The sequence below is a fragment of the Aspergillus aculeatinus genome, assembly GCF_003184765.1.
Source record: "Aspergillus aculeatinus CBS 121060 unplaced genomic scaffold BO66scaffold_66, whole genome shotgun sequence".
NCBI classification, from domain to species: Eukaryota; Fungi; Ascomycota; class Eurotiomycetes; order Eurotiales; family Aspergillaceae; genus Aspergillus; species Aspergillus aculeatinus.
The window spans coordinates 127,783-153,875 of record NW_020291535.1 but is presented as its reverse complement, the minus strand read 5'-3'; the positions used below and the strand labels follow the sequence as shown (position 1 = coordinate 153,875).

Sequence of the window (26,093 nt, the reverse complement as noted above, 5' to 3'; positions counted from 1 at the left end):
TATCTAGTCTAATAATATGCCTCGGCCTACAAAGATGTCTATATACACGTTTCTTCCCCAAGTTGAGTACAGCTGGTTAGGAAGCTATGCGCGTTGACAGGCGATCCTCGTCGCTCGTATTCAGCAAGGCGAACAGCTTTGCTCCGGTAGCCCATCATTCCCCGTTACCGCCTGAAGATGCGAACGTGCAGTCTTCTAGCTTCTGTTCCATATCGAACGCTTTACCCTTTCGATCGTCTGCCATGGGTCCCGGATATCGCCCTTCGCCAGAGGCTCTCCACGTCCCAGAGCCACAATTTGATCGTCTCGGATCACGTACCATCTAAGGTCAAACGCGCCCTTCTTCAAGTTGGGCGCCAAACTTTTACACATATTTGTCTGGAAGCCAGGTAGATCACTCCACCTGCTGTGCCTGTCAAGATTGATGTTGAGAGTATTGGGGACCTGATGCTCGAAAATAGTCACCGGCCGGGTTTCTCCACACCGGAAGGCGAGGACCCGTCCCACTGCTTGGTCAAACACTGCACGAGAGGGGGGCGGCGAGAACAGGTGAACCTGCCGGCACGCCAAGTGTAGATTCAAGTCCAGAGAGGGAACCAGGTACGAAAGAACAAGGACCATGCATCCATTGCCGCTTGTACAGGTGAAATCCGTGATGATGCTGTCTCTCCTCTCCTTCTGGGAGTCCGGATGGAGGATTGCGAACGGAATGCCTGTTTCATGAAGGGCTGCACCGACGAAAACTTCTTCTCCTGGGTGGTATGTCCAGATCACGGCCTTCTCGCCTAGAAGACACACCTGGAGTTTGAGCGATTTCATGAGAGAACGCATCTTTGGTGACCCGTGCAGAAGAAGATCGAGCCCTTCGGACTTGAGGTGTAGAGGATCTCTGTTCCCATCACTCGGACCCGCATCCGAATCTGTTGCTGCTGGCAATGGTTTCTGATAGAAGCTTCTTCCCTGTTCCCCTGCCATTGGTATTCCGTCTTTCTCCAGGGCCTCCCGGAATCTCTGAAGCACCTCGTTTCTACCGTCATTGAGAGCCTCAATGTCAGAGATTAAACTCGTGGAAGCCAAGCGCCGTTCCAGAGCAATAAGCCCAATCCAGGTTGATCCCATAAGCACTTGACGGAGTTTTTGCATGTCCCATTTGTAAAGCGTGTAATTTTTAGGATTCGGTTCAAGGAAATTGCTCTGGTACTTATCCGCACAGTGCTGATAAATCTGAAGTTCTGCGTCCTTGAAAGGAGTGATCATGGGTACCCTTAATGCTGCTGGGGGACACGCGCTGATTTTCCGATCTGAGTCTAACCATACGCAAGACGCTACGGTCCGTCGAACCATCAAGTGTTTTAGTATGGCACGAATGCGAAGTTGCGGAGAATCGATGTTCGGCGCCAGAACATGCTTGAAGACAAACTCTCTACTGCACAAGATTCTTGAATCGTCTGAACCAAATGCAGAATGGAAGATACTAGTCAATCGAGTGGGGTCATAAGCGTTGGCAGGTAGAGGATATGGCCAAAGCAAGATTGGCGCATAGCTGCCAAAATCACGAATGCCACGGAAGAACGGAGTTGCGGTCAGAAGCAGGTTGAAAGGGGCGTGTAACCACATACCGGCGAGCGAAAAGCCCGACCTACGTGTGCATAGCAAGTGCGCTTCGTCGAAGACCGCCATTGAGAACTTTCCTCGTAAGGAACGGGTGCAACGAGCCGGCATGTCTAGTGCGTCCGGATCATAGACTTCCGCGTTATTCCAGCACCATTTTTTGACAGCCGAGGGACCATGCGTGCTTGAGAGTGTCTCGTAGCTGGTCACAACCACTGCGGGGTCTTGTTCCTTGCTCCCGAATACTTCATGCTGCGCCTCCAATCTCGTTACAATGCGGTTCTCGGATGATGCATCATCGCCTTGCCGGTTGGGCGCATAGATCCAGATATGGAAAATATCAGTCATTGCGTGTATTTTCTCGGCCCATTGATCAACAAAGAGAGATGGAGCAACAACAATGAAAGGTTTGCCTTGGTGGCTTCCCGTTCTGACCATGTGCATCATGAGTGCCAGTGCCTCCCAGGATTTACCAAGGCCGACAGCGTCTGCGAGAATCGCTCCTCTGGTCAGACCCATTCGTCGGATCTGGTCAAGTCTGTTTACGGCTACCGGTTGCCATTCTTCTAAAACGGCATCCTGGCGCATTCCTGGTATCTGGAGATATTGTTCATCGACAATGCCCAGGTTGTGACAGGCTTCAGAATGATTCTTGCATTGATACGCAGGATCGTTCAGCCAGCTCTGCTCTTCTTTCACTCTCACGAAGTCCTTTCTCAGGGGTTGGGCTACCTTCCGTTTGTCGACGTGCCAACCCCACTCTAGATCCAAGACTGCTGTGTAGCTCGGCTCGTCGAAGTCGTCTCGAGAATACGTGGAATAGTAAGCCTCGGAGTCTTCTTGAGAATACGTGGAATGGTAGGCCATCGGCAGATTGCTCAGTTTCTGCTTCTTGTGCGGAGTCTCATTCTCGGGGTCGTTACTAGCTGACATATTGGGAATGATGTACATTTCTTCGGCGTTCAATAAAGCTTCGGCCTCTCTGATACTTTGAGGAATTGGTCTGCCCGTGGCTGTCGCGATTCTCATGTATTGCCAGAATGGCTCCGAGCGGTCAAAAATGGGACTACTCCTGCTTGAGATAAGTTTGGGGATGGCGCTTTGTACCTCATCTAGCATTGCAGCTGAGGCTGTGCTCTGTGGCTCATCGCCGGGTTGGGAATTCAATTTGCTCTCTTCTGCTTCTGCAATACCTCTAGACTCCGACGAGGCAGAGCCCAGTGGCTCATCACCGGGCTCGGCTGCCTGACCTGCCCTTGTAGTTTCTGGGTCTTCGAGTGCTTCTACCGGTCCACTGTTCGTCTTACTCTTCTTCTCTCGATCTTCACCAGTAGTGCTAGTCATGCAGATACTTTCCGGAGAGCTTCAGGTTTTCGTTAGAATTGGTCCGACGGTTGCGCTGGAAGACTTCGACTGGTTCGTGTCCGGTTCGTCTCGGGGGTGAACGATATCAGGGTTCGAATGCAGAGATACTCATAAGGATATTGAATTCGGTGGATCTGGCACATTACATAAGATATGGATTCATCGGAAGGATATATAATTAATGGCCAAGCGAAGGAGATCGACGAGATGGCAGAGAGCAAGAGAAAGGTGAGTGTAGCGCAGTGGGTGAGGAAGCTGGAGTGCGCGCGAGGAAGGAAAGAGGAAGCCTGAAGCTCACCAACCACGGCAACAGGTGAATGACACTACTTTGTCTTCAAATCGCTTCTACCCCTTGGGCTTTCTGACCATAACAGAACATACCACAACCAACTCCACCTTTCAGGTGACTCATTCTCTTACCAGCCATCTTCAATCTCACTCTCTTCTTCTTGGTTACTCAATCTCACTTTAAACCACAACATCTACGTCGACAACGCAAATCTACTTCCCATCCACAACATCTACACCTCGCTATTCAAACCCACCACAACACCTCATACCATCACAACCACTGTCAAAATGGCTGTCACTTGGAACTCAGAGGCCAACGCGAAAGTAAGTCACCGTCAAACTACATTCTCTACCATCATCATCACATATGCTTATTTCCGACCTTGCATGACAGCTTTTCCTCGGCGTTTTGACCCAGCTTAGAAACCAAAGTATCAAGCTTGATTACACCGCACTAGCAGATTGTGTGGGTCAGGGTAAGTGCTTTAATGCCCCCGTCGTCAGAGCATCGATACTGATACACGAGAAGGATGCACCGTGCGAGCCGTGCAACAGCAGATGGACAAACTCAGAAAGCAGGTCTCCGACGGCACCAGTAACCCCGGAACCCCCGTCAGCACACCCCGAAAGAAGGCTACGGCTGCTGCCAGCAGTGGTCCCTCCAGTCAGGCTCTTCTGTCTGCCAAGCGCAAGGCGGCCCGCATCGCGAAGCCAAAGACTCCGACCAAGAAGAGCAAGAGTGTGTCCAAGGTTGTGAGCAAGGCGAGCAGTGAGGATGACAGCGAGGACGACAGCGAGGAGGATGCGAAGCCGATCTTCAAGGGAGAAGACAGTGAGGAGGATGCAGAGACTATTGTCAAGGGGGAGGATAGTGATGGCAGCGATAAGACCTACGCCTGATGGCTTGAAGGGGGGCTGTGCTGCTACCTTCCATACTTCTCGCCTTGCCTTGAGGGTCACCAGTTTTTTAGCACCTACTTAGTAGTGTCAATGCACAAGAATCAATCTGGATGATGATATTAAATCAAGTTAAAAATTAGCTCAAGTATCTTCTAAGGGATCTTGGATAGGGAGCATCTCAAAAGGCTACATTGCACGCTGTACAGACATAGTTCGCCGAATTACATTTGGCTCTTTCTAGATATGCTTGTAGGTCTTTGGGTAGTAGATCAACCTATATCCGTCATATTCCGGGCTTATCAATGCGTCAGTAAGACCTAACTCCATCGAGATCCAGCGCCTCACTGAGCAGTTGTCGATAACACCGAGTTGCAAACAAGAACAGTGAATCACGCACCAGACCTCTGCATCACCTCAGTATCACAGTCTGAGATAAAGACGTCTCAGCAAACTCTTCATCTCCTTTCAGACTCAACCACTATCCTCATCAAGCCTCTTCAGAGCAGTCTGCCTATCTACAACAACCGTCATCCTACAGTCATCTCTCACCATCTCCATCTCAGACACCACCGATACACCGACCCCTTCCCATATCCCAACAAAGCCGACACTGAACCCACACCCTCGCAGCTACTGTTCGTTCAAATCTTCATAACCATCTCCTCATCAACCACCACACAAATTCATCCCCTCATCGACCAAACCTCCACCTACCAACCCACCCAAACCAAGCACACCACACAACCACCAAAGCAAGAATCCACAACAACCAAAGCAAGAATACACAACCACCAAGCAAGAATAACAACCACCCGCAAAAATGAAGTGGACCCCCGAGAACATGAACATCGTACGCTTTCACCATCTCCTCATCCCCCCATCCCCCCATCCACCCTTACACCCCAACCCAACGACCATAAAACTAACCCCCAGACCCAGCTCTGGGAAACCCTCTTCGAAACCCACAACCTAACCATCGACATCGACAAGATGGCCACCGTCTGGCGTGAGTACCTACCCGTCCCCAAAATTTCAACCCTACAAAAAGTCCCCCCAACTAACGCAACGCAACCCAGCCAACGACGACGAAAAGCCCACCGCCCGCGCCATCAAAGAGCGTCTCGAGAAGTTCCGCCGCAACCTCAAGAACGGCGGGAGCACCATCACCTTCAGCATGGGTGGGAAGCGCGCGAATACCGAGTCGCCAGAGGCGAATCGGGTGAAGAAGCGGCGGGGTCCGGTCAAGAAGTATGCAGCGGGGAATGGGGAGACTGGGGGGGATGAGGGGGGTGCGCAGGGGGGTGATGAGATGGGGTTGAGCGTGAAGAAGGAGGAGGAGGGAGAGCTGGGCGGTGTCTTTGGTGGTGATGTTGTCTAGACTCTGGGTACCGGCCTATGCTATGGAGATATTCTCGTCGGTTGATGCGGAATTACGGGGATGCATGTGGGTGGGTGGATTGTTTTTCGGGGGTGCTGTGCCCAGGGGTACAGTACGTTTGGTTTACTCGATTTGAATCGAAGGCTAATATGAAATGGCAATGATGATTCCCACTTGAGGACATGGCGTAGATTCTTATTCTGGCTGTGTTGGTGCCCAGTTGTTGTGCTGTATGCGGCCCTGGCTGGCTGAGTTCTCGGGAGGATCCCGAAGATAGAGAAGTTTCTACTCGTGGGTGTTAAGCTACGGAAGAACTATGGAAACACCAATTCGAACCGCGGGTCTATCTGCATGCTGAATTCCAACATAATGTGCCTTAAGCCCATTCGCAATCAAAAGACACTCTGGTAGGGGAAGTTACCAGTGTCAAGATATAAGATCGACGTCGAAGGCAAAAAGACAAAAGTTAAGTGCATCATCCGTGAATCGAACACGGGCCTCATCGATGGCAACGATGAATTCTACCACTAGACCAATGATGCTGGTTCTTCTGGTCTTGGCATGGGTAGTAACATATGAAAATCAACAAAGCAAAGCCGCCCAAGACAGCAACAACAAAGAACTACTACCTAGTAGGACACTATCAGCCCTCGTTCCATGGTTCATTGATGACTACTATGTAACAGAAATACTTGTATTACTTCTGAAGCTCCAGCTCTACTACAGCTACAGCTACAGCTACACTCCTACCCCACTCCAGAAACCTGCTCACAAGAAATGCGAAGGAGTGTCATTGCATATATATCTAGTCGCTGCGCATGCCGCTCGTCATTACCAAAACACGAAATCAAACAGTGCATCTCCCCCGTCTGGCCAGACAAAAAGCAAACAAAATGACAGTCATGCAAAGCAGTCCGAAAGATTCATCATCTGTCTAGGATGACCCCCAAGCCCCTCGACCCCTCAACCCCAGCCCCGCTCCACTTGTCATTCCCCCATTCAATAACTCAAGCCCAGCAAGTGATGGTGGCACCGCTCAAGTCAACAGGAGTCGCAGCGTTCGGGTTGCCATCGAGATCGGCAAAGGTGCGCTGGGAGTTGAGGTAGGCGATGCTTCTGCCGCCGTTGACGATGTTGCAGCTCGACCACTGCGCGAAGTTGGTCAGCTGGGCCGACGAGGCCAGGACCTTGCCGCTGGAGCCGACCGAGGTGCCGCCGTAGAGGGTCTGGATGCTGCGGGTGACGCCGTCGCCGGGGATGGGCACGCCGGCGTTGGCTCCGCTCTGGTCGTTGGCGAGGGAGACGGTGACGCTGTTCACCCGGGCTTCAATGTCCACCGGGGCAGGGGCGGCCGAGACGGCGGCGATGAGGATGGAGGCAATGATGGTGGTGAAGGACTTCATTTTGAATGGAGTGGTTGGTGGATTTCCGAAGATGTCAAAGAGTAGAAGAGTGGAAGAGTGAAAGAGAGAGTTCTTTGGTGAAGACTGGATCTGATGGCTTGTGAGGATGTTGATGTTGATGAAGCTGTATCTCGACGAGCAGACACGACCAATTTATACCTTTCGTCGTCCCTGTATCTCAACACTCGATCATCAACATTGGTACAGATCTTCAACCAGATCTGTCCAGCCTTCACCGTCAATCCTAATCGCATGAGGCTTCCCCCTCCCCAGCCACCACTTCGTAATCTAAAAACAGTGTCCCAGACTTCAGCATGTTGGTATACGAGCACACGGATGCTGTTGATGGTACACCGCAGGGCACAGCCGATGCCACGATCGAGTCGTCCCCCGGCTCGCACAACAGCAGTTCATGCCCGCGTGGATCCGGCTGGCCATGTTTCGTGGTACAGGAGCAATGCACGCGACCCCGGGTTGGTTGCCCATTTCTTAACGATACACGTGACCGTGGGATGTCGGTGGCCTGACATCACAACCCAGCCCTCGATCCAAGACATCCGACTACTCTGCGGAGATCTGCAGGGTGCCGTGAAAGAGACCCATCAGCCAACCCAACTAAGGTGTGGTAGGGGACCCGGGGAGATCGGAAAATGAGGTGACAGACATGGGAAGCCTTGCGGATGCGGGGAGACCTTAGCAACAGAGTTAATACCGAAATAGTACCTCTGAGTGGCTCAGTGACTGTCCGTACCGAGTTAGTATGGTTGAAGTATTGAAATGTAGTGAGAAGTAGTGAATGAACTGCACCGCCTGCAGGTCTTGAAGTTACCCGCACTGAACCCCGGAAGGGAACCCAATCACTGAGTCCCGGCCAAGCCCGCATTCTCGTATTGCCTGCACTCCATGGATTCAGCTCGGCAGATAAAAATAACCCCATCGCTTGAGTGACCCTCGTATGAAACCTGTCTTACACCCTGCCTGCCTGCCTGACTGCTGGCCTGGACTCGAGGCTGAAAGAGGCGGTGACGTGAGCAAAGAAAAGCGGTCGCTTTGTCCGCCCTAATTCACTGCCCTGGATACCATGTCTCAGAACTCGATGATCTGGCAGCAACAAACACACGAGGTTGCAGAAGAGCAGTCGTATTTTCCACGATCATGCTGGGAGAGGGAAAATAGGCTCCCATGCATTAGGGTCGATGGGTGCATATTTCACCCACACCCGCTATTTCCGATCTGTGGGGAAACCTTATGAGGTTACCATTACTCAACTCTCACCACACCACAACATTACAAACAGGCCATAGCTCACAGAATTGGACGCATCCCAACAGGAACAATGGATTCGTAGCAAACGGGCACGGTTGCATGGAATCACGAGGCCCTGCGAAAAACTATCGAGTAGACTATTGAAGCCGGAACGAGAGATTTGTCTGACTTGTGCTTGGCGGACTGTCTCGCAAGTGCTGGTCCAGGAGACCTGTGTCGAGTACTTTCCCGCCTGAGGCTGTCGGAAATCGTGTAGCCGGCACCCCCTTATGCAGACTCAAAGCTGACCTTGACAAGTCATACTCGTACAGGCAAACTAACTCCCTGCTCATACACTCTCCATTTCTGTAGCCCGGACTTCTTTTTCATCTTCCAGGACAGCAAGGCGCGTTGTCTGAGGAATCTCATATGCTGGATAGACTATTAGTGACCAGACCGTCTGTGCTAAGACATTTGACTCACATCTGAATTTGCGCGCTGGAACTCCATTTTCGAACATCACTTGGATGTCCTCCAGGGATCGCCCGGCCGTCTCCGGCAAGAAAAAGTAAATCCACACTGCTGCGCCAAACATCAGGCCACCGTAGATGAAACCCACCCGGGCGCTGAGATTGGCTCCATCCGCATTGAACAAGTACGGAAAGGTGAACGTGACTACCCAGCTGAAGAACCAGTTGGTACCAGTCGAGGTGGCCATGAGTTTGCTGCGGTTGGGGCCGGTCGAGATCTCCGACGTGACCACCCACACGGCGGGTCCCAGGGCAAGATTGAACACGACCATGAAGATGTAGACCATTGCTACGATGACTCGGTCTAAGCTCATGGTCTTGTCCGTGGCCGTTCCCGCCCCACCGACGACGAACAAGACCACACACACCAAAGAGCAGGAAACAAGCAGCATCACCCGTCGACCGAAGCGCTCAACACAGTACTGATTCAGCCAGACCGCAGGCATCGGCGTAAGGTACAGGCCCATCTGAATGAGGAAAGAGTTGGTAATCCCAATTTGCGAAAAGAAGACAATCCCGTAGCTGGTTATAAAGTTGATGCCTGAGGCCTGTTGAAATGCTACAACACCCAGAGTTAGCAAATTGGAATCAAAAGTAGTGAACAAGACTTGTGGAGACGTTGCTCACCCTGAATGGAGCATCCTAGATAGGTCTTCCGTCCATCTACCTTCCACTTGAACAGGTCTCCCCAAGAACTATCGTTTCGCTGCTCTTCCTCAACCATACTTGTGATATATACTATCTCGCTCTCGATAAAGTCCGGCCGATCACCGTACAGTCGTCGAAGGGCTGCTCGGGCTTGCTCCGTCCTCCCCTTCGATAAGAGCCAGCGAGGGGACTCGGGGCAAAACAGTATGAGGCCGGGAACTAGAATGACTGGGAAGACAAGCTGAACTGCCATCGGAATCCGATAGGAACCACTATCTGTTCGATCCTTAGTAGCATAGTCCACAATCACACCGAACAACAATCCAAGCCCAACATCAAACTGGTATACGGAGACCAATGCTCCACGAAAGCGGGTAGGTGCACAATCGGCAACGTACAAGGGGACCAGGCATGAAATCAGTCCCACCGCGTAGCCTGTCAATTTTTAGCTTTGGAATGTCATATGCGACAGCCTGGGTATGTGTATGCTGCTCAATGCTGCCTAGGGGTTTAGAACGTACCCATCAACAGCCTTCCAACGATCAACAAGGCGAGGTTATCAGCAGCGACCTGGAAGATCACACCGGCAGTAACAAAGGCACTAGACACAAAGAGCCCTCCTCGACGTCCAATGCGATCGTCTACCAGGTAGGAGGAGACAGCGCCGACAAGCTCCCCGACGTTAATGATGCTAGTGGTAAGTGACTGAATGCTGGAACTGAGGACATAGCCACCGGTCGCGCTGTCGTAGTGTCCATAAGCTTTGATGAAGGGATCCATATCGAGGATACCTATTTGTCACAGCATCATTAGCTCAGCCAACAGACGGGACCATGATGCTGAATCGTGAAGGTGTATCTCTTCTGAGGTGAGACGTCCTGACTACCTACCAGAATAGTAGGAAGAGTCGAATCCAAACTGAAAAGCAGCAATCGTGATGAACAAGCTGATTGCGATTGCCCTCCATTCTCCCCGGATTCCAAGCATATCAAGAACGTGAGTCATCTTCTTCGCAGAAATTCTTGGGCACAGGCAAGGAGGCAAGTATTAGCACATTCCACGAGGACGATCGACGGAAAGATTCTGGGGGGCCCCGAGCATGTTTTGAGGTTTTATAGTCCACGAAACGAAAATCATCTAGCAGATCCGGGTCTGTGAAATCCGGGGTTTCCCACGGGGTAACGAAGACGTCCGAAAACTGGGGGGAGCCAGACCCGGCTGCTGATAAAAAGCCGATTGCCAAGGACAAAATAGGCCGACTAGAGTTTGGCAGCCGTGGAGTTCGCGCCATCAGATTGGCCGCATGCCTGGTAGAAGCCTCCACCCGGTGCATTGGGCCCGCGTGGCTCGAGTTCTCGTGATTCGTGCGAGATCCACCTCGGCCCGCTCGCTCAAAACTGAGGTATAAGAGATTAGCCGCGCCGAATCGTGAAAGAGACCGAACTGTCGGCCTACTCTGCCTGCTTTTGAGAGCATCAGACTTCTGCCTAAGCTGGTCGCCATTTCCGCCTTCCTCATAATGACCGTCTCCCTTGTCGTCACCCTCCCGACTCATACCATCCCCTCCTATGAGCAACGAGTTCTGGGGAAACCATCGTCCATACCGGGAGTCGAAGAGTTCCGAGGTATCCCTTATGGAAGTGTCCCAGCAAGGTGGCAGCATGCTCAACTCCGTGATCGATTGCCACATGATGCCTTTGACGCCACACACAATGGGTGCGTGGTTCTCCTGTCCAGTCCGTGCCAGAGCACGAATAACCATAATTCTCCCACAGTCCCCGCTGCCCACAACCGCAAGAGCCTAACAATAGTGACTTCTATCAATCGCATCTCGAGTTTCCACAAGATGTGAAAGAGTCCGAGTTCGACTGCCTGAACCTGTTCATCACGAGACCGAGTCCGAACGTTCTTGCTGCTGCCGGCTTCGAGTCCGACAGTCCAGGGTTGCCGGTCTATGTATACATCCATGGAGGAGCATATGGTTTCGGCGCGGGGACAGATCCTATGTGGGGTCAGAGTGACAAGTTCCATGTTCAAAGACCAAGGCTGACTAGTACCTTAGATCCTGCCCGTCTTGTTAGAAAGTCCGTCTCGATGGGCACTCCCATCATCGTCGTGACTATCAATTACCGACTCAACATGTTCGGATTCGCCGCTTCCACTGAAATCATCGACACCCAACCGGAAGGGAAACGGGGTTGCAACTTTGGGCTTGGGGACCAAAGAGTTGCCCTCGAGTGGGTGCAGCGGAACATCAGGGCATTCGGAGGTGACGCAGACCGAGTCACGGTCGGTGGCCAGTCGGCAGGCGGAAGCTCATCTCATGCCCATGTCCTCGAAGCGGTGTTGGGCAAGCGGAAGCCGCTGTGCCAGCAGGGAATCATCCAGTCTGGAGCCGTGGGAGTGCTTGGCCCAATCACGATGGGTGATGCAAACGCTCGATGGGCCACTTTTTGTGAGCAGGTGGGCGCGACCAACGAAAGCACAATCTCACGTATGACTTTCATGCGGAATGTATCGGCAGATGATGTTCTACGTGCGAATGCTGCGTTGGGCTGGTTTGTTTTCCCATTGGTTATGGATGAGTTGACCATTTCCCAAAGACCGAACGGACGTTGGAATGTGCACCTCGGCCAAAGCGGAACAAAGAAAGCTCCAAATGGTACTGCGAGCCACCCCAGAGAAACCATATCTGTTTTAGTAGGGGATACAGATCTCGAGGTCAGTCGTTACAATATAGATTCCGATCATGCAACGTACTAACACAATGAGCGCACAGGGTACACTCCATCATTCATCAGTCAGCCAACTTGAGAGCTTCGAACAGATATGCGATCGGTCGGCTGCCGCCAAGTTGTCTGAAAAATTCTGCAATGCCTTTTTTGCAGCGTACCGTCTGCGTCCAGGTATGAGCAAGGATAGCCTGCACGAACAGGTCTATCGCTTCTTATCGGACATACAGTTCGAGTATCCTGTTCAATGTTGCAAGGAGGAGCTGATGGATTGGGAGAATCCAGGCTACAGCGGCCAGGGTGAAGAACCGTCCCCCCGACCAACCCGGGTACAATCATTCCGCATGGCGGTCGGCAATCCGTTCCCAGGATTGAATCATGGCAAAGCCCACCACTGTGTAGATCTCATCTATATCTACGACTGCTTCGACGAAGCATTGCGTAAAGCGGATAAGTTGCTATCGCCCGGCACAGTACCTAATGCCAGCCTAGTCGATCGTGTTCAGACTGACTGGGTCAATTTTATCACTGGCTCGCGGTCAGCCAACTATGAACCAGGTTTGGCGACCGTGTACCAGCCGGACCGAACTGCAATCACAGTTGACATGGCACTAGACGAGGTCTGGGTGGACAGAAAGTCGCGATTAAGCCTCGTCGATAAATACCCGCAGGAGGCTAGGCAAATTGCCAACATCCTGAGTGGTGGAGGACATCTTTTCTAAACAAGGACGGTATATTCTAGACGGGCGCATCAGGATCGTGTCATGAAGGACTGGTTCCCAGAAAGCGGCAAACTTTGGGTGTGGGTCGTTTAAATCAATGTACACGGTCCAAGTGAAGCGTTTCCCACACTGAAGTTTAGACCATGGGCTATCCTAGCGCCCTCAACGTAGAGCAATCGAGTTGTCCCAAGTCGTTGTCTGTTCAAGGCTTTGTATGTGCCCATAGCCCCGTAAAGCCCGGAGTCCAGCGATACCGAAGCATTTCTGGATCTAGATGGCTTTCTACTTCTTCGAGTGCCGAAGTACGGTCATGGTAAGTATGACCTTGATCCTGGGAAGATCGTTTCATGTTGTGGCTAAGTGCTTTGCGAAGCAGTTCAGCAAAGGTTCGCTGGTAATCCATGTTTGTGGCTAGCACAAATTTGTCCAAAACCTGAAGATTGATCGCGCAATTGCGCAAAATCAGGCTGTCAGATTGTTGGCCTAGTTTCTGGGCCAGGATCAGGAAGATGAAGGAGGATTGTAGGAAGTATGTGCCGAAGTAGCGATACATAAAGCTTAGTCGAGGATCAATCCGGAGGATGTGACGTGCAACCTAAGTGGCCAATCAGTTTGTATGGCGGTGATGAGGACATGTTAATCTGCCAAGGATGGGACGTACGTTTGCGCACGCGACAGCGTGTTCGCCAGCTTTGAGGAAGTCGGGAGATGCCTGCCATTCAAGATCATGATACATGCGAACCACATCCATGCGACCGTGGAGCAGCACAAACATGCAGTGGTACATGTGCAAGCCATAATATGCGACAGCTGGGTTACTACCTCCCGGCAGCAGCTCGCACTCAGGCTCTGCAATTCGACAGAAGTCAGGTTTAACTAGCGATTCAAAGGAATCAAACCACAGCTGCAAGTTCTGGATTATGGTTGTGCGGCTCGTCTCCAGCAGAGCTCTATTGGTGTTGAATGTTGGATGATCGTCGAGGAAGCGATACTCAAGAATGTCGCCTAAGATTCTGTGAACAATCAGCAATTGCTGCTGTAACGCTGCGCTTGTTAAGCTCGTTGCTGAATACCTCGATAGGGGCAAGAACGTCCCAAGCATATCTAGACTATGGACTTGATATCTCCATACCATACTCTGAGGGGGGCGGTTCTCCGATCGAGGCAACGGTGCCGGAAAGTCCCAAATCGCATCTGGGCACGGTGTGGGCAACGACGAGCATTCTTGATCAGTGAGACGTGGGCGCCCATTGAACGATAAAGCGGCATGCCGATCGATGATATAGGTGGCCCACCACAGCCTCTATACTGTCAGCACTAATCAGCTGATATGATGTGGAATGCATACCTTCTTCTTTCTTCCCTATCATCCTCATCCATACCCTGGTCATCCTTGTGTAGATCTAGCTTCTGCACGACGAAATTCAAAAATACCAGCCAATACTGAAGACCCGATTCGAGCGATTTTTCACTAGGAGCAATGGTAGTCAGCATGAACGCAGTCAGCGCATCGTCAAAAACATGGTTGGTGCCAGGAAATGTGCGTGGATAAAAGTGGCGGTTCAGTTGGTCGAAAAAGTATCTTCCTTGTGCCATCCGTCGTGTCGAATCTGCTCGCTTCTTTGCCGTCGGCATGAAACATGAAACACCTGACACGTGTCAGATGGAGTGCCGATTGCCAGTATTGATCAAGAGACTCAGGTACATACACAGAATTGACAGCAGCAGAGTTGGCGAAGTTGGTCGCGGGCTTTCCAGGTCCAGTAATCTGCTTCTTCGGATAAGACGTGTGTGGAACTCCTGATTTGGAGACTCGTAAGAATGTTCCAGCAGCCGCGATGCTTCGTATCGTGTAGGTTGGATGGTGGTGGATCTAGACCTGGGTATTAGAAGAGTCGTCGGTGCCGATGTCAAATGAGCGAGACTTACTCCGTCTCCTCTTTCTCGGGACTGAGAATTGAGAGGCCGTTCAAGCAGTCCAAGACGGGGTAGTCAGGAGCATGCCTCATCAATGTAGGAGATGGTCGTGAGCGGGTTGATTTCCTGCCACGCTTCTTGGGTAGTCGAGTGAAGGTGCATCTTATGGCGAGACCTGCTGGCGTCTCAGTGGGAGGCCGGCGGCATGTACCGGGCGGGGGAGTATACGAGTGCACCGAACACATCCCTGCGAGAGGGGGGTGCATTTGAGCTTGTGACCATGGCACTGGTCGCAGGCAATGTTCGCTCTGGTCTCCATTGAGATTCAGATTCAAAATGAACAATGGTGGACCTTCTTCTCTGTTAGGTGGAGGGTAATGTTCGTGGGGGAGGTGGTTGACTTGGTTAACTTGGAGCGAGCGTAGATCGTCAGCCAAATGGCAGAATGTGGAATTAACGGGCAGAAAACAGGCCCACCGCCTTGACCACCTCACCGCCTGTCCAGGCCCACCGTTTGCCGCCTAATTTGAGATTCTAGACCCTTTCCAGTTGCTTATCGCTTATCCCTCCCTTATCATCATTTCTCCCTCTTGTTCCTGTCTCGACTCGACCATCCATCAGTCATCCTCCAGAGCCTTTCCTCTTCCCCTCCATGATGAAAGAACTCCAGCGCTCGTCCATCTCCATCTCCCTTAAATTTGGATCACGCAGACTTGATTGATCAGTCCACTCGTCTTGTCACACGGCAGTTTCGCATGGTCGCACCGTGCAACTGAAAAAAGCACCACCGGCTTTGTGCGGCTCAGCCCACACTAGGCAGAGCTTATATTTGACTCGCAGAATCCCCTGACGGCAACAATATCTCTCTTTCTTTCCAAACCACCATCAGAATTCATCGCAATGCTCGTCGAGATTGTCACTCTAATAGTCATGTCGGTGGCCCTGCCACTATGGCAGTGGTATCAGCCTCTTTCCCACGCCTCTTCCTCCATACCATCTGCCCCATCCACCACCGACCCCATCTCACACCAACAAAAGGCCCAGCTCCACGAAGTCGCGGATCTGATGTCAGAGATCTATCAAACCCTCGTCGAAATGCGATACCTCGATCCAGCCAGCGTCCATACGGGACCACACAACCTCACAGCACTCGAACCTGAGTTTGAAGAGTTGCAGATCGACCCCGCCGTTCAATATCTCTACAGCATTCTGCCATACGTCGACACGGAAGCCGCTGGCAACCGTGGCTTCTTGCATGGCGGTGAATTCACCGACTTCCGCGACGTCGACCAGGTGGAACAAGGGCGTGATCCCTTCTACGGGTCGCCCAGTGATCCATTTTTCGAGGACGAAGACGGACCGTACATGCGCCCGTGGGTCACACCGCTCACCCAACTTGGAAATCACGGAAGTGTGATTGTCTACGATGCACGTCGTCACTTCATCTGGATAACTGATCAGGAGGGCTGGTCAACGACCGACTTGGCGCTACAAGAGGTTGAGGAGCGGGAACCCACGTCGGCGAACCGCAACAGCTTCGAGCATATTCCTCATCGCCCGGCCGGGGATGTGCTTCGGGATATTGTGCAGTGGTATTATGCACTCGATGAAGTTCCCAGCGGAGGGGATGGTTGGGATGAGTGGTCGGCGTTGGAAGAAGCACAGGTGCGTGGCTTGTACCGGAAGAACGGTTGGCCGGATGCTTTCGATGGGGAGGCGTTTGAGGTCGACCTCGTGAGGGCAATCGCGGCCTTTGTAGTGGAAAGCTTTGCGACTGAACCGCTTGACGGGCTGCAGCAATACAAGGATTCCATCGATGACGGCTATCGCTTCCTCGCGGAGGCGGAAGAGAAGCTGCGATTAGCTCGAACCCAAGAAGAAGAGTGGGATGCGCGCTGGCGCATGTTGCTCGCGGAAGGGCAATACCGGCGCGGCGAGACGTTCTTGGCGATGGCTGAACAGAACGCTAACAGAATGTGTCCGGGGAGCGTGTGCCTACAGCCGCAGGGTCGTCCGCTGTGGGAGGTGCAGTTCTTGCACGAAGAGGTCGAGCAGAAGAAGACGGAATTGGCGGAGGCGGAGCAAGAGTGGTCGGGTGGGTCTGGAAACCAGCGTGTCCTGGGCATTGATGTCGCGCAGTGGAATAAGGAACAACATCTTGCGAAACAGAAACTGGCCATTTACCAGAAAGCGCTCGAGGCAGCACGTCTGGACGCAGAGCGGCTGTGCCCCGGTCAGACTTTCCAATCGAATACTGGGCTGGAGAGGCTTCGATGGCCGTACGACTGGGATCGAGATATTCAGGCTGAGCACGATTTCACCGTTCAAGAGCTCGAAAGCGCAAGGAGTTTGTTGGCCCAAATCCCAGAGGAAGTAGAAAGTCTTCGATCCAAGGTTATGGATTACATTCGGAACACTGAAGCCTGGCTCGAGTACTCGGATTCGCAAGCGAACGAGGCGAGGGAATAGTTGCTCGTCTTACCGGTTGACTTGTTCACTATTTGCTTTGCTCTGACAACACTGACTCTTGTGTAGAGGCTTAGCTTTCGACTGCCATTGTGGTATCGTTTCATACTATTGCGATAATGATTTCATCGGATAATAATTTTCTTTTCAGCTTATCGATGTGGCAGCATGACGCGTAGATCTAAAATCAAAGAACAAACCCCGACAACACAGCATTTCACCAGTAATTGACCTAATGCGATGGTGCTTGATCTAACGCTCCTAGACACACAAAGCCAACTCTAAACAAACAGTGCCAATTCCAGCTCAGGCGCCATGAATCCCTAGCCAGCTCTCACATGACCTCCAGGCCAACAAACAAACCCAAACAAACACCTTAGAACTCCTCTCCATCCCTCAGCGCCCGCTCACAACCAATCCTACCACCTTTATCATCACCAACACACACCTCCCTCATAACGACACCCAGACACGGACTTATCCAAATTCCCAGCCTCGCACAACCACGCCATCACGGAAAGATACTCCTCCATCAAGCCCACCGTCTCCTCCCCACCAAAAGTCAGCGTGTTCATGATCACCTCCAGCTCCAGGATGTCATCCGGCATGAGGGTCGGCAGCCAGATAAGGCCGAGATCATAACCCCCACGGAAATCGACCATGCGGATCGGATCGGTCTCCTGCTCGGAGTATTGCTCCAGCCGCCAGTTGAAGACCTGTGTGAAGGCCGCCTGCTCGATGAACGTGGCGTCGTCCGTGCCGGCAGCCGCGTCCAGCTCGCGCAGTCGGCTCAACACCCGGCTGAAGGGGGCATGGGTGTACAGGCTTTGGACGTCCTGGTCCTCCGCGAGGCGGGTCAACAGCGACCGGACGGTTTCAGTGAGTTGTACCGCGACGCGCTCGACGAAGAACCCGATCATGGGACCGTCGATCTCCAGGGGGTTGGGGTGATGATGCTGGACCAGGGAGTCGTCGCTCTCTGCGCCAGGCCAGAAACGCCCCGACGCGGCGACGTTGAACACCGCTTCAGACACGCCGGTCCGGTGCGCGTTGAGTAACACGCATGCGGCTTTGCCGATCACGGGGACGGGGACGTTCGACGCGCGCCGCATCTCGGCCAGTCCGGGCAGGTGGATGTATTTCTTGGTCGAGCCGCTGATGAATGGGTCCTGGCCTTGGGCCCGGACCTCGTTCCAGGTCGACAATCGGGGCCAGGGAACGTCTTGCGCAGCCGAGACACCTTTCAGGCGCTTAACGTGGAAGTCCACGGCATTCTCTGCGGCTTGGCTGTAGATGTACTTCTGGTAGTCGCTGATGAACCTGCCGTAATGGCGGAAATCCATGCGCGGAAGACCATTGTTGGCCAGAAGGTCCTTGAAGTCCTGCAGCCACCGGAAGATCGTCACTGCATCGTAGATGCCATGGTGACAGTGCATAACCACTCCCGCGCGTGAAGACGCTCGGTCTTTGAAGATGGTGGCCTTCAGGAACGGGCCGGGCAACGCGACACACCCCTCCCAAGGGTTGTCGGCTTTGTATCCGGTTAAGGAGGAAATGTGGTCTACCTCGTGGCTGTGGCCGATGTGCAGCTTCATCCATCGTGAGGTAGGGCGCATGATAATCCATACCATTCGGTCCTGGTCGTATTGTGCGACCGTGCTGCGAAGAAGTGGATGTCGATGCAGCCACAGGTGAAGGATCGCCTCGAGATACTCAGCGCTCAGACCTGGAGCGGCAATCCAGGAGGTGCGGATCTTGAACGCACTGGGACTCAGTGTATCTTTCAGAAACCAGGTCTGAGTGTCGGTGACGTGCATTGTCTCTTCTACATCATCCCAGCCGAATCCGAGCGGACGAAGCGTCGACTCGCCGGCTTGCTGAACTCGTGCTGGGTCAAGATAGGTATGCTGAGCGCCGAGCGTGGAAGCATGAACGCTAACGACTGGTGTCTTCATGCTGGCTATGCTACGATCGGCGATGAGATGCGCTTGCTTCCGGATTGTGTCGTGCTCGATGAGATCTTTCCGGGTGACCCGCCCAAGCCGCTTTGTGGCAGTATGCAGGTATTGGATCATCATCATGCTGTCGGCGAAGGTGCGGATGGGAGCGTCGAGGTCGAGCTGCTCTGCCTTCATTCCGGTAATAGCCGCCCAGATGGCAACAATTTGGGCCACATAGTCGCCAGACTCTGAAACAACTGAGGCTTGCTGCTCCAGATACTCAACCACCAGGGTCTTTAGGTTGGGCTTCAAGACCTTGCCTGTCGTAGTGGTGGGATAGCGATCCTGCTTCAGATCATCCTCCAGCTCGATGATCATGGTGGGAGAAAACGAGCGCCCCAGCTCCTCTTGCACCTTGGCTTGCAGCGAGCTTGGGGACACATCGACGGACTTGTCTCGACGAATGACTGCCATCGGGACCTCACCCGCCACAGGATCAGGGATACCCACGACATAGGCTTCCTACAAACTAGTTCAGCATGAAGTTTCAGTCCAAGTTGCAGAATACGCACTCGAACGCCCGCAATCCTGGTCAAGCACTGCTCGATCTTAACAGGCGAGATGTTCTCACCACCGCGGATGATCAGATCCTTGTACCTGCCCAGCAGGTACACATTGCCATCCTGATCCATATACCCCTGATCACCGGTCGCAGACCAGTTCACGCCATCTTCCTGGTAACACGTACTGTTGTCCTCCGCACTTGCATCGAGATATCCTCCGAAGATCGGATAACCGCCCTGGTGCAACTCACCGAGCTGGCCTCGACGGATGGGAACCCGACTTTCCGGCGCACAGATTCGGACTCTGGCACCCGCTCGTGGAGGCCCTAGACATACCTCTCCCTGGATTCTCTTGTGAGATGCAGCCTCGTAGAAGTTCAATAGCGTGGCTACACCCTCTGTGGTTCCATATCCCGCGATAACTCGATCTGCACCAAGGGACAGACAGAGCTCGACGATACTGGGCGACAGCGACGCACCTCCGAGGACAATTTGGTATAGAGTCTCTAATGGCCCGCTTTCTGGCGTGAGCTGAGCAGCGATGGCCTGTACCATAGACGGAACGCAGGCTGTATGGACCTTTGCGCCGAGTCGAATTGCTTCCAAGGACGCAGCGGGATCGAAGGTCGGACTGGGGTAGACGACTGTTGCCCCGCTGAACCAGGTCCCCAGTGTCATCACGATCGCGAAAATGTGGAAGCTGGGCAAATGCCCGCAGAGGTGGTCGCCAGGCTCAATGTTCAGGGTGTTCACCACCATGAGGCCCGGTGTGGCAATGGAGAGCGTGGTATGCGGACAGCCTTTGGGGAGGGATGTTGTTCCACTTGTGAAGAGGATGAGAATGGTGTCATCTGTGTCCGTTGGTGGCGGAGGAAGTATTGACTCGTTTGGTGCGTTGGCCATTAGCTTCGGCAATGTTGTCCAACTTGCAGGAACGCTTTGCTCGTCTGTCGCCCAGGTGATACCCTTCAAAATAGGTTGGAAACCTCCCTCTTCTAGGGCCGCATCCAGAGGCTGGATCATGGACGATGCCGAGACGAAGACCGCGGCAGGTTCCAACTTCCGCAACAAATGAAGGGCATCTGCGCGCTGCCCGAGCATCCGAGGATCCAATGGAGCGAATTGGCAGCCCAGACGAGCGGCAGCCCAGAACAGAACGGCCCATTCAGCTTCATTGAGGAGGAAAGCTGCGATGCGACTGTTCTTGCCTATTCCCGCCTGCGCCAAAGAAGCCGCCAGGCGTACACTGCGGGCATGCAGCTCTGAGAATGTCCAACGCAGGGGCTGCGGTGATTCGGTGCCTGAAGGCCCCTGCTCCTCGCTCTGCCGTAGGGCTACCACGGCGTCATGGTTCGGGAAACGCTGCGCGGTCTGTTGCAGCAAGCCAAACAAGTGTCTGTCGGGCGGATGTTGTGAATCGTCTGCAGCCTCTGCCAAGAGATTTCCCGCCATGATGAGGCGAGTGTCGAGAGTTTCGATGAGTTTTCGCGAATATGAACTACCGAGAGGAAATGAAAACTAGAGCGTCAATTGAGTCCATTGCTCAGGTTTTAAATCCCCTACCGAGCACAACCCGGCTCCATCAGGTCAGTCGACAACACCATAATTGTCAATAATCCAATAATCCGCACATCCATACTACCGGTTCGTGGATGTCCCCCTCTCCATTCCACAATCATCGACCCCATAAAATACAAAGCTTTGTTTGGTTGGAACTGGCTCGTATCGCTGCCATGCGTCCCACTACACCCATAGTTGGAACCAGTAGTTTAGGTTTCAACTGCGGCGATCCGTGCCGATCGGGGTCGATCCCGCCTGCAGCCACAAGCGTCGAGAAATTCTTCGATCAAAAAGCTTCCTAAAGCCTATGCAGGAGGGCACAACACAGACCAGGTACTGGGGTGATGGTGCAGGCACTAATTCTGATAGTCACATAATAGTCAACTGTGAGTGGAGTGATATCGAAACTGGAATTTCATTTCCATGGGCGGGGCGCACCACTGACTACCTGTTACAGTTCGTGCTCTCATCCATGTAGTAAAGAACCACTACCTCCACGTGGGCTCACCAGGGGCTACTAGGTAGCGGATCAAGCCTACAAGATGGTGGCTGTGATCCCGACCTGCGACCATGGTTCTACTCGCTGTGCCGTGGCGAAGATTACGATCGGAGGCTAGAGAGTTTGACATGACGTGCTCTGATTTCCGGGATGGGACCGATCGAGAAATCGCCTTGATTGCTTTTGCACACTGAGTTCCTGTACCTCTGATTGGGCTTGGTATTTAGGGGGAGCAGGATTCGATCGTACCCTCAGGGGGTTCCTCCGCGACCAATCTCCCGCAGAGGTGCCCTCATACCTTGCGACCAATCGCATCAGGTAACAGGGACGAGTGGCAAGATTCTGATATGGCAACTAAGGGATGAAACCTGTATCGATAGTTCCTTGGGTGGTGGGACAACACATGATGCCCAATCGAGGGGCTCTTCCACATGCGATTTTCAGGGACGATCGTCATGGGCAAACCTAAAGACCAAGAGGGATGGATCTTTGGCCGCTCAGCTGCGAGGAAATGGATATATAGCCGACTCGTTCTTCAAAAAGGTGGTCTGTGGGATATCCAGCATTCGAATTTCCCCGCTCGAGACAGTGCTTGTTGCGAGTCTGGCGCAGTCAATATGTATCTCGACACACCTTTGCAGACGCCGCGCAAAGCGAAGATCTTGATGCTTCACGGTGAGTCTCTCATCTGCTCGGAATCGTGCAAGTCCGTGGAGGTGAACTGAGCAACAACAGGCACAGGACAATCCGCCCACACCTTCCAGAGCAAGATGCGGTATCTCCACGAGCCCATCGCGCGAGCCCTCGCCGCCGCCTCCATGCAGCATGAGAGCCTCTATCCCGGGGGCGTGGAGTTCTTCTATCTGGACGGCCCGATCCCTGCCTCCTCGATCGACGCCTGCGACGAAACCTACATGAAGCCCAACCGACTGCCCGACAGCTGGCTCTGGGGCTACGGCGACCCCGAGACCTCCGAGCTCAAGGGCCTCGAGCACACCTGGAAGCGGCTGGCGAATGTTCTCACGGAACATGGACCGTTCGTCGGCGTCATCGGCTTCTCCGCCGGGGCCGCATGGTCCGTCATCCTGACTGCCTTGCTGGAGCAAAACAGGAAGAACCCTTACTTCCAAGTGCGCTCGCCCCCTCTACCTGGTCATCTGGAATCTAGCCCTAACGGAGATTAGGTCAACCACCCGCCCATGCACTTCTGCATCGCCTTCTCGGCCTTCATGTTCGAGCACCGCACGTACGAGTGGATCTATGCGCGGCGGATCCAGACGCCCGTGCTGCACTTCATCGCCGCCCTCGACACCTGGGTCTCAGAGCGGCAGTCGCTGAAGCTGGTCGGGCGGTGCGCCAACGCGCAGGTGGAGTACTTCCAGGGGTCGCACTACATCCCCCGCGGACCGCGGATCAGGGAACTGGTGACCAAATTCATTCGGAGGACGGGCGGTGGGGTGGGCGAGGAGGACGGGGGTTGCATTGGCGTATAGCCATCGCAACAATGGTGGGTGCATCAGTGGCAGTGGGTACTGTACATATTTTCCCCATGACCCGCGGGGAATTGGGTCTTAACTCGGCGTTCTATTTCTAGCTTGGCGTTCGCATTACCCTGCTGGCGTTCTCGATCTGGCAAATTCATGTGGCTCACAGTTCAGCGAATCAAATTGACTAGGACATCCAAGCCTCGAGTCGGGGATCTTCTAACAGGGGGATGGTAGGAGATTGTAATCACCACGCGTATGACGCGCTTTCCGCTGGAGCTCTGCGAGTCAGATCTACCTGCCGGATTTCCGATCCACTCCGGCAGCTTTCAATAACCAGGAACCGCGAGTTTAGCTCTCGAATTAACTCTGTGGGAGCCTATCGGTGGATCCACTGGGGAATCGTAGCAGAAGAACGCAGGGAATCTGCGCTTCAGACCCATCCACAAGCACTAATTCCGGCTGATCCACGATTGCGAAACTCACAGCTAGACCGAACTATATTTCCTTCAAGGCAAAGCACAACCCCTTGGAGACATGTTGTTCCAAGGTTATGTGCTGTCGACCGGCTTTTGGCAGAGAGGCTAATTAGGGCAGGGATCGTCCCACCCGGCGGGCGGTATCGGGCTTTGTTTGGTATCGGTGGGTGCGTTCTATCTACAGTCTGGACTGCCACCACTATATAAAAGAGACATGACGAGGTAATAAGAGAGATGTTGAGCATTTCCTAGCTAGCTTGCAGCTGTGCATGAACCCAGTTATACACCGCAAGGGTATCTGCAGCAAGCAGAGAGCATCGCTGCATGGGTAGACACCCGCCGATCAGCGGGGCGGGCGATCCACTCCGCTCGCTGTGAGATCGACACTCCATGGCCGCCATCGAGATTGCCATCGTCGGGGAGTCTCGGGAGGTGGCCGGGATGAATGGGTGACGGAACGCGGTTGCGGGCCGATTCGTCGTGTAAATGGCCTGTTTACATGGTTTTCATGGTGCTCGCGGAGATAGGGGAGGCTGCCGCATTGCGTCACTTGTGGACTTTGTGTCTTCGGGGTCTTGTGCGTGAGTAGGTTCAGGGAGTGCAGGATTGGATGAGATCATCTTGAATATGCATGTGTATTGGTGTTTTGCTACATGGTGGGATGCAAGCAGCTGATGGCCAAGGATGGTCCATGAGACCAACGCAAAGGTTTATTTTTTGCGCTCAGGCACTACATTTATGAAATCTACCAATTAAACTCATGCATATAAACGTGAAAACGGCTGAGTCAGTCTACATAAGAAAAGCATTATACAAGCAAAGAGACCTCCTTGGGGAAGAATAATTGAAGTGAGACAATGCTTGCTGTAACAGAAACATACAAGCGATGCGAACGTGAGCATGGAGGGAGGACAAAAACGTTTATGCGGTCATTGACTATAGAAAAATGCCAAGAGTAACAACCAGCATCATTGGTCTAGTGGTAGAATTCATCGTTGCCATCGATGAGGCCCGTGTTCGATTCACGGATGATGCACTTACTTTTGGTTTTTTTGATCTTCTCCGTTATAAACATCAAGTGTTATAAACATGGAACAAATCCAAGATACGTACCCGTACTATAAATGCACAAGAGACGTTGCGGCGGGGCGCGAAATACCATTATCGCAGCTTCAGTCAACACACCTTACTGTAAATTCAGGTCACCATCACCTCCCTTTCCCACCACCCCAAATCAGCACAGCCAGTCTACACTCCCCACGCAACTCATACAACTCCCCTTCCCCATCTGTAAGTCCCTTTCCTCTCCCCGCAAGGAAAAACCAGCTAACCCCCCTCCGCCCCCCGCACCATCTCCGCACTCGGCGCCTTCACCTCCACCTCCCCGAACTCCCTAGTATCCGGCAACTCCAACCTCACCTCCCGCAGAACGGCGACCTCCAACCCCCTCCCCTCCCCCTCCCCCTCGCTATCCTCATCGTGGTCCACCGCGACCTCGAAATCCAACACATGTCCGCCATTCTCCCCGTCCTCGGACAAAAAATGCAGATGGAATCCGGGCACCCCGATCCCCACCGTATACGCGGGGGACCAGAAGCCGAACAGCGTTCCTCTCGAGCGGCCGTGGTTGGTTACTTTTTGTCGTGCGGCGCAGTCGGCGAGGGTTTCTTGCGGGGAGCCGCGCCGGGGGATGATGCGGGTGGTGAGCGAGGCGAAGGTGGTGGTCAGGCGGAGGGAGAGGAAGGTGTTTTTGTTGGTGTCGAGGAGCGGGGTGAGCAGGGCGGAGAGGCTTTTGAGGGTGATCTTCTCCGAGGTGGTGGTTGTCGGGAGTGGAAGGGTGTGCGTCGGTTGGAAGGTGGTGAGCATGGCGAAGGGGATGGTGGCGGTGGGGTTTAGGCGGCGCACGGTGTTTGTGGTGGAGGGGAAGTGGTAGGCGCGTGAGTCGATGACTATAATCTCCCCGTCCAGGTCGGAGAAGGTGCCTATACCGTACGTGCCTCGTTCGAGGAGGGTGGAGGCGTCGAGGCCCTCGGTGCAGATGCCGGAGAGGAGGGCGCTGATGGTGCTGTATCGGTACAGAGTGTTGGTGTTGGCCATGGTGGTGAGTATGGGAGGGTTATGTGGGTGTTTGGAATGGAAGTGTTGAGTGATGGTGGATGTGAGAGTTGAAATTTGGCAGCTGCTATACGCCACCCCTAAGGATGTGTGTATGATAAACAGGGTGAGTTGGTGCTTGTGCTGGATGATGATTAGGGCTGCCGAGTTGGGTGATCTGCAGGTACCGCTGTACCACCAGGAAATGCAGGTCGCTCCGCATCGGGACTCTCCAATCCCTGGAACGTCCTTGCGGATCTCCTACT

At 53.3% G+C, this 26,093-nt stretch overlaps 11 protein-coding genes and 2 non-coding genes across 13 annotated transcripts; 6 read left to right on the top strand and 7 right to left on the bottom strand.

The window, feature by feature from the left end:
* Window positions 1–195: 195 nt before the first annotated feature.
* Window positions 196–2,955, bottom strand: BO66DRAFT_443269 (uncharacterized protein; the record flags this gene model as incomplete). Its single annotated transcript, XM_025651502.1, has 1 exon — window positions 196–2,955. The coding sequence occupies one exon, from the start codon at window positions 2,953–2,955 to the stop codon at window positions 196–198; it is 2,760 nt and encodes a 919-aa protein (XP_025499097.1).
* Window positions 2,956–3,555: 600 nt separating this feature from the next.
* On the top strand, window positions 3,556–4,167 carry BO66DRAFT_405729 (uncharacterized protein; the record flags this gene model as incomplete). The annotated part of the gene is made up of 3 exons (XM_025648987.1): window positions 3,556–3,591; window positions 3,662–3,743; window positions 3,797–4,167. The coding sequence occupies 3 exons, from the start codon at window positions 3,556–3,558 to the stop codon at window positions 4,165–4,167; spliced, it is 489 nt and encodes a 162-aa protein (XP_025499096.1).
* An 820-nt stretch (window positions 4,168–4,987) lies between these two features.
* Window positions 4,988–5,545, top strand: BO66DRAFT_443267 (uncharacterized protein; the record flags this gene model as incomplete). The annotated part of the gene is made up of 3 exons (XM_025651501.1): window positions 4,988–5,017; window positions 5,107–5,173; window positions 5,244–5,545. 3 exons carry the CDS (start codon window positions 4,988–4,990, stop codon window positions 5,543–5,545), a joined length of 399 nt encoding a protein of 132 aa, XP_025499095.1.
* A 471-nt stretch (window positions 5,546–6,016) lies between these two features.
* On the bottom strand, window positions 6,017–6,087 carry BO66DRAFT_t297. Its single transcript has one exon. It is a non-coding gene; the product is annotated as a tRNA-Gly (tRNA).
* Window positions 6,088–6,552: 465 nt separating this feature from the next.
* Window positions 6,553–6,948, bottom strand: BO66DRAFT_405727 (uncharacterized protein; the record flags this gene model as incomplete). The annotated part of the gene is made up of 1 exon (XM_025648986.1): window positions 6,553–6,948. The coding sequence occupies one exon, from the start codon at window positions 6,946–6,948 to the stop codon at window positions 6,553–6,555; it is 396 nt and encodes a 131-aa protein (XP_025499094.1).
* A 1,594-nt stretch (window positions 6,949–8,542) lies between these two features.
* BO66DRAFT_334394 (sugar porter family MFS transporter) lies at window positions 8,543–10,358 on the bottom strand (the record flags this gene model as incomplete). Its single annotated transcript, XM_025644206.1, has 5 exons — window positions 8,543–8,625; window positions 8,677–9,282; window positions 9,351–9,806; window positions 9,893–10,162; window positions 10,262–10,358. The coding sequence occupies 5 exons, from the start codon at window positions 10,356–10,358 to the stop codon at window positions 8,543–8,545; spliced, it is 1,512 nt and encodes a 503-aa protein (XP_025499093.1).
* Window positions 10,359–10,887: 529 nt separating this feature from the next.
* Window positions 10,888–13,104, top strand: BO66DRAFT_462601 (alpha/beta-hydrolase; the record flags this gene model as incomplete). Its single annotated transcript, XM_025652388.1, has 4 exons — window positions 10,888–11,087; window positions 11,147–11,382; window positions 11,434–12,092; window positions 12,151–13,104. 4 exons carry the CDS (start codon window positions 10,891–10,893, stop codon window positions 12,823–12,825), a joined length of 1,767 nt encoding a protein of 588 aa, XP_025499092.1. The 3' UTR covers window positions 12,826–13,104.
* Window positions 13,028–14,319, bottom strand: BO66DRAFT_334287 (fungal specific transcription factor domain-containing protein; the record flags this gene model as incomplete). Its single annotated transcript, XM_025644204.1, has 4 exons — window positions 13,028–13,420; window positions 13,487–13,838; window positions 13,899–14,126; window positions 14,174–14,319. 4 exons carry the CDS (start codon window positions 14,317–14,319, stop codon window positions 13,028–13,030), a joined length of 1,119 nt encoding a protein of 372 aa, XP_025499091.1.
* A 1,002-nt stretch (window positions 14,320–15,321) lies between these two features.
* Window positions 15,322–17,411, top strand: BO66DRAFT_395599 (uncharacterized protein). The gene has a single exon (XM_025648254.1). It carries the CDS (start codon window positions 15,643–15,645, stop codon window positions 17,209–17,211), a length of 1,569 nt encoding a protein of 522 aa, XP_025499090.1. The 5' UTR covers window positions 15,322–15,642; the 3' UTR covers window positions 17,212–17,411.
* A 173-nt stretch (window positions 17,412–17,584) lies between these two features.
* On the bottom strand, window positions 17,585–21,373 carry BO66DRAFT_475184 (AMP-binding enzyme family protein; the record flags this gene model as incomplete). The annotated part of the gene is made up of 3 exons (XM_025653208.1): window positions 19,721–21,373; window positions 17,686–19,670; window positions 17,585–17,627 (listed from the first exon to the last, which is right to left on the bottom strand). The coding sequence occupies exons 1-3, from the start codon at window positions 21,161–21,163 to the stop codon at window positions 17,585–17,587; spliced, it is 3,471 nt and encodes a 1,156-aa protein (XP_025499089.1). The 5' UTR covers window positions 21,164–21,373.
* Window positions 21,374–22,588: 1,215 nt separating this feature from the next.
* Window positions 22,589–23,263, top strand: BO66DRAFT_383882 (uncharacterized protein; the record flags this gene model as incomplete). Its single annotated transcript, XM_025646075.1, has 2 exons — window positions 22,589–22,900; window positions 22,955–23,263. 2 exons carry the CDS (start codon window positions 22,589–22,591, stop codon window positions 23,261–23,263), a joined length of 621 nt encoding a protein of 206 aa, XP_025499088.1.
* A 1,435-nt stretch (window positions 23,264–24,698) lies between these two features.
* BO66DRAFT_t298 lies at window positions 24,699–24,769 on the top strand. Its single transcript has one exon. It is a non-coding gene; the product is annotated as a tRNA-Gly (tRNA).
* A 290-nt stretch (window positions 24,770–25,059) lies between these two features.
* BO66DRAFT_334285 (acetolactate decarboxylase) lies at window positions 25,060–25,830 on the bottom strand (the record flags this gene model as incomplete). Its single annotated transcript, XM_025644203.1, has 2 exons — window positions 25,060–25,191; window positions 25,228–25,830. The coding sequence occupies 2 exons, from the start codon at window positions 25,828–25,830 to the stop codon at window positions 25,060–25,062; spliced, it is 735 nt and encodes a 244-aa protein (XP_025499087.1).
* Between the last annotated feature and the right edge of the window lie 263 nt (window positions 25,831–26,093).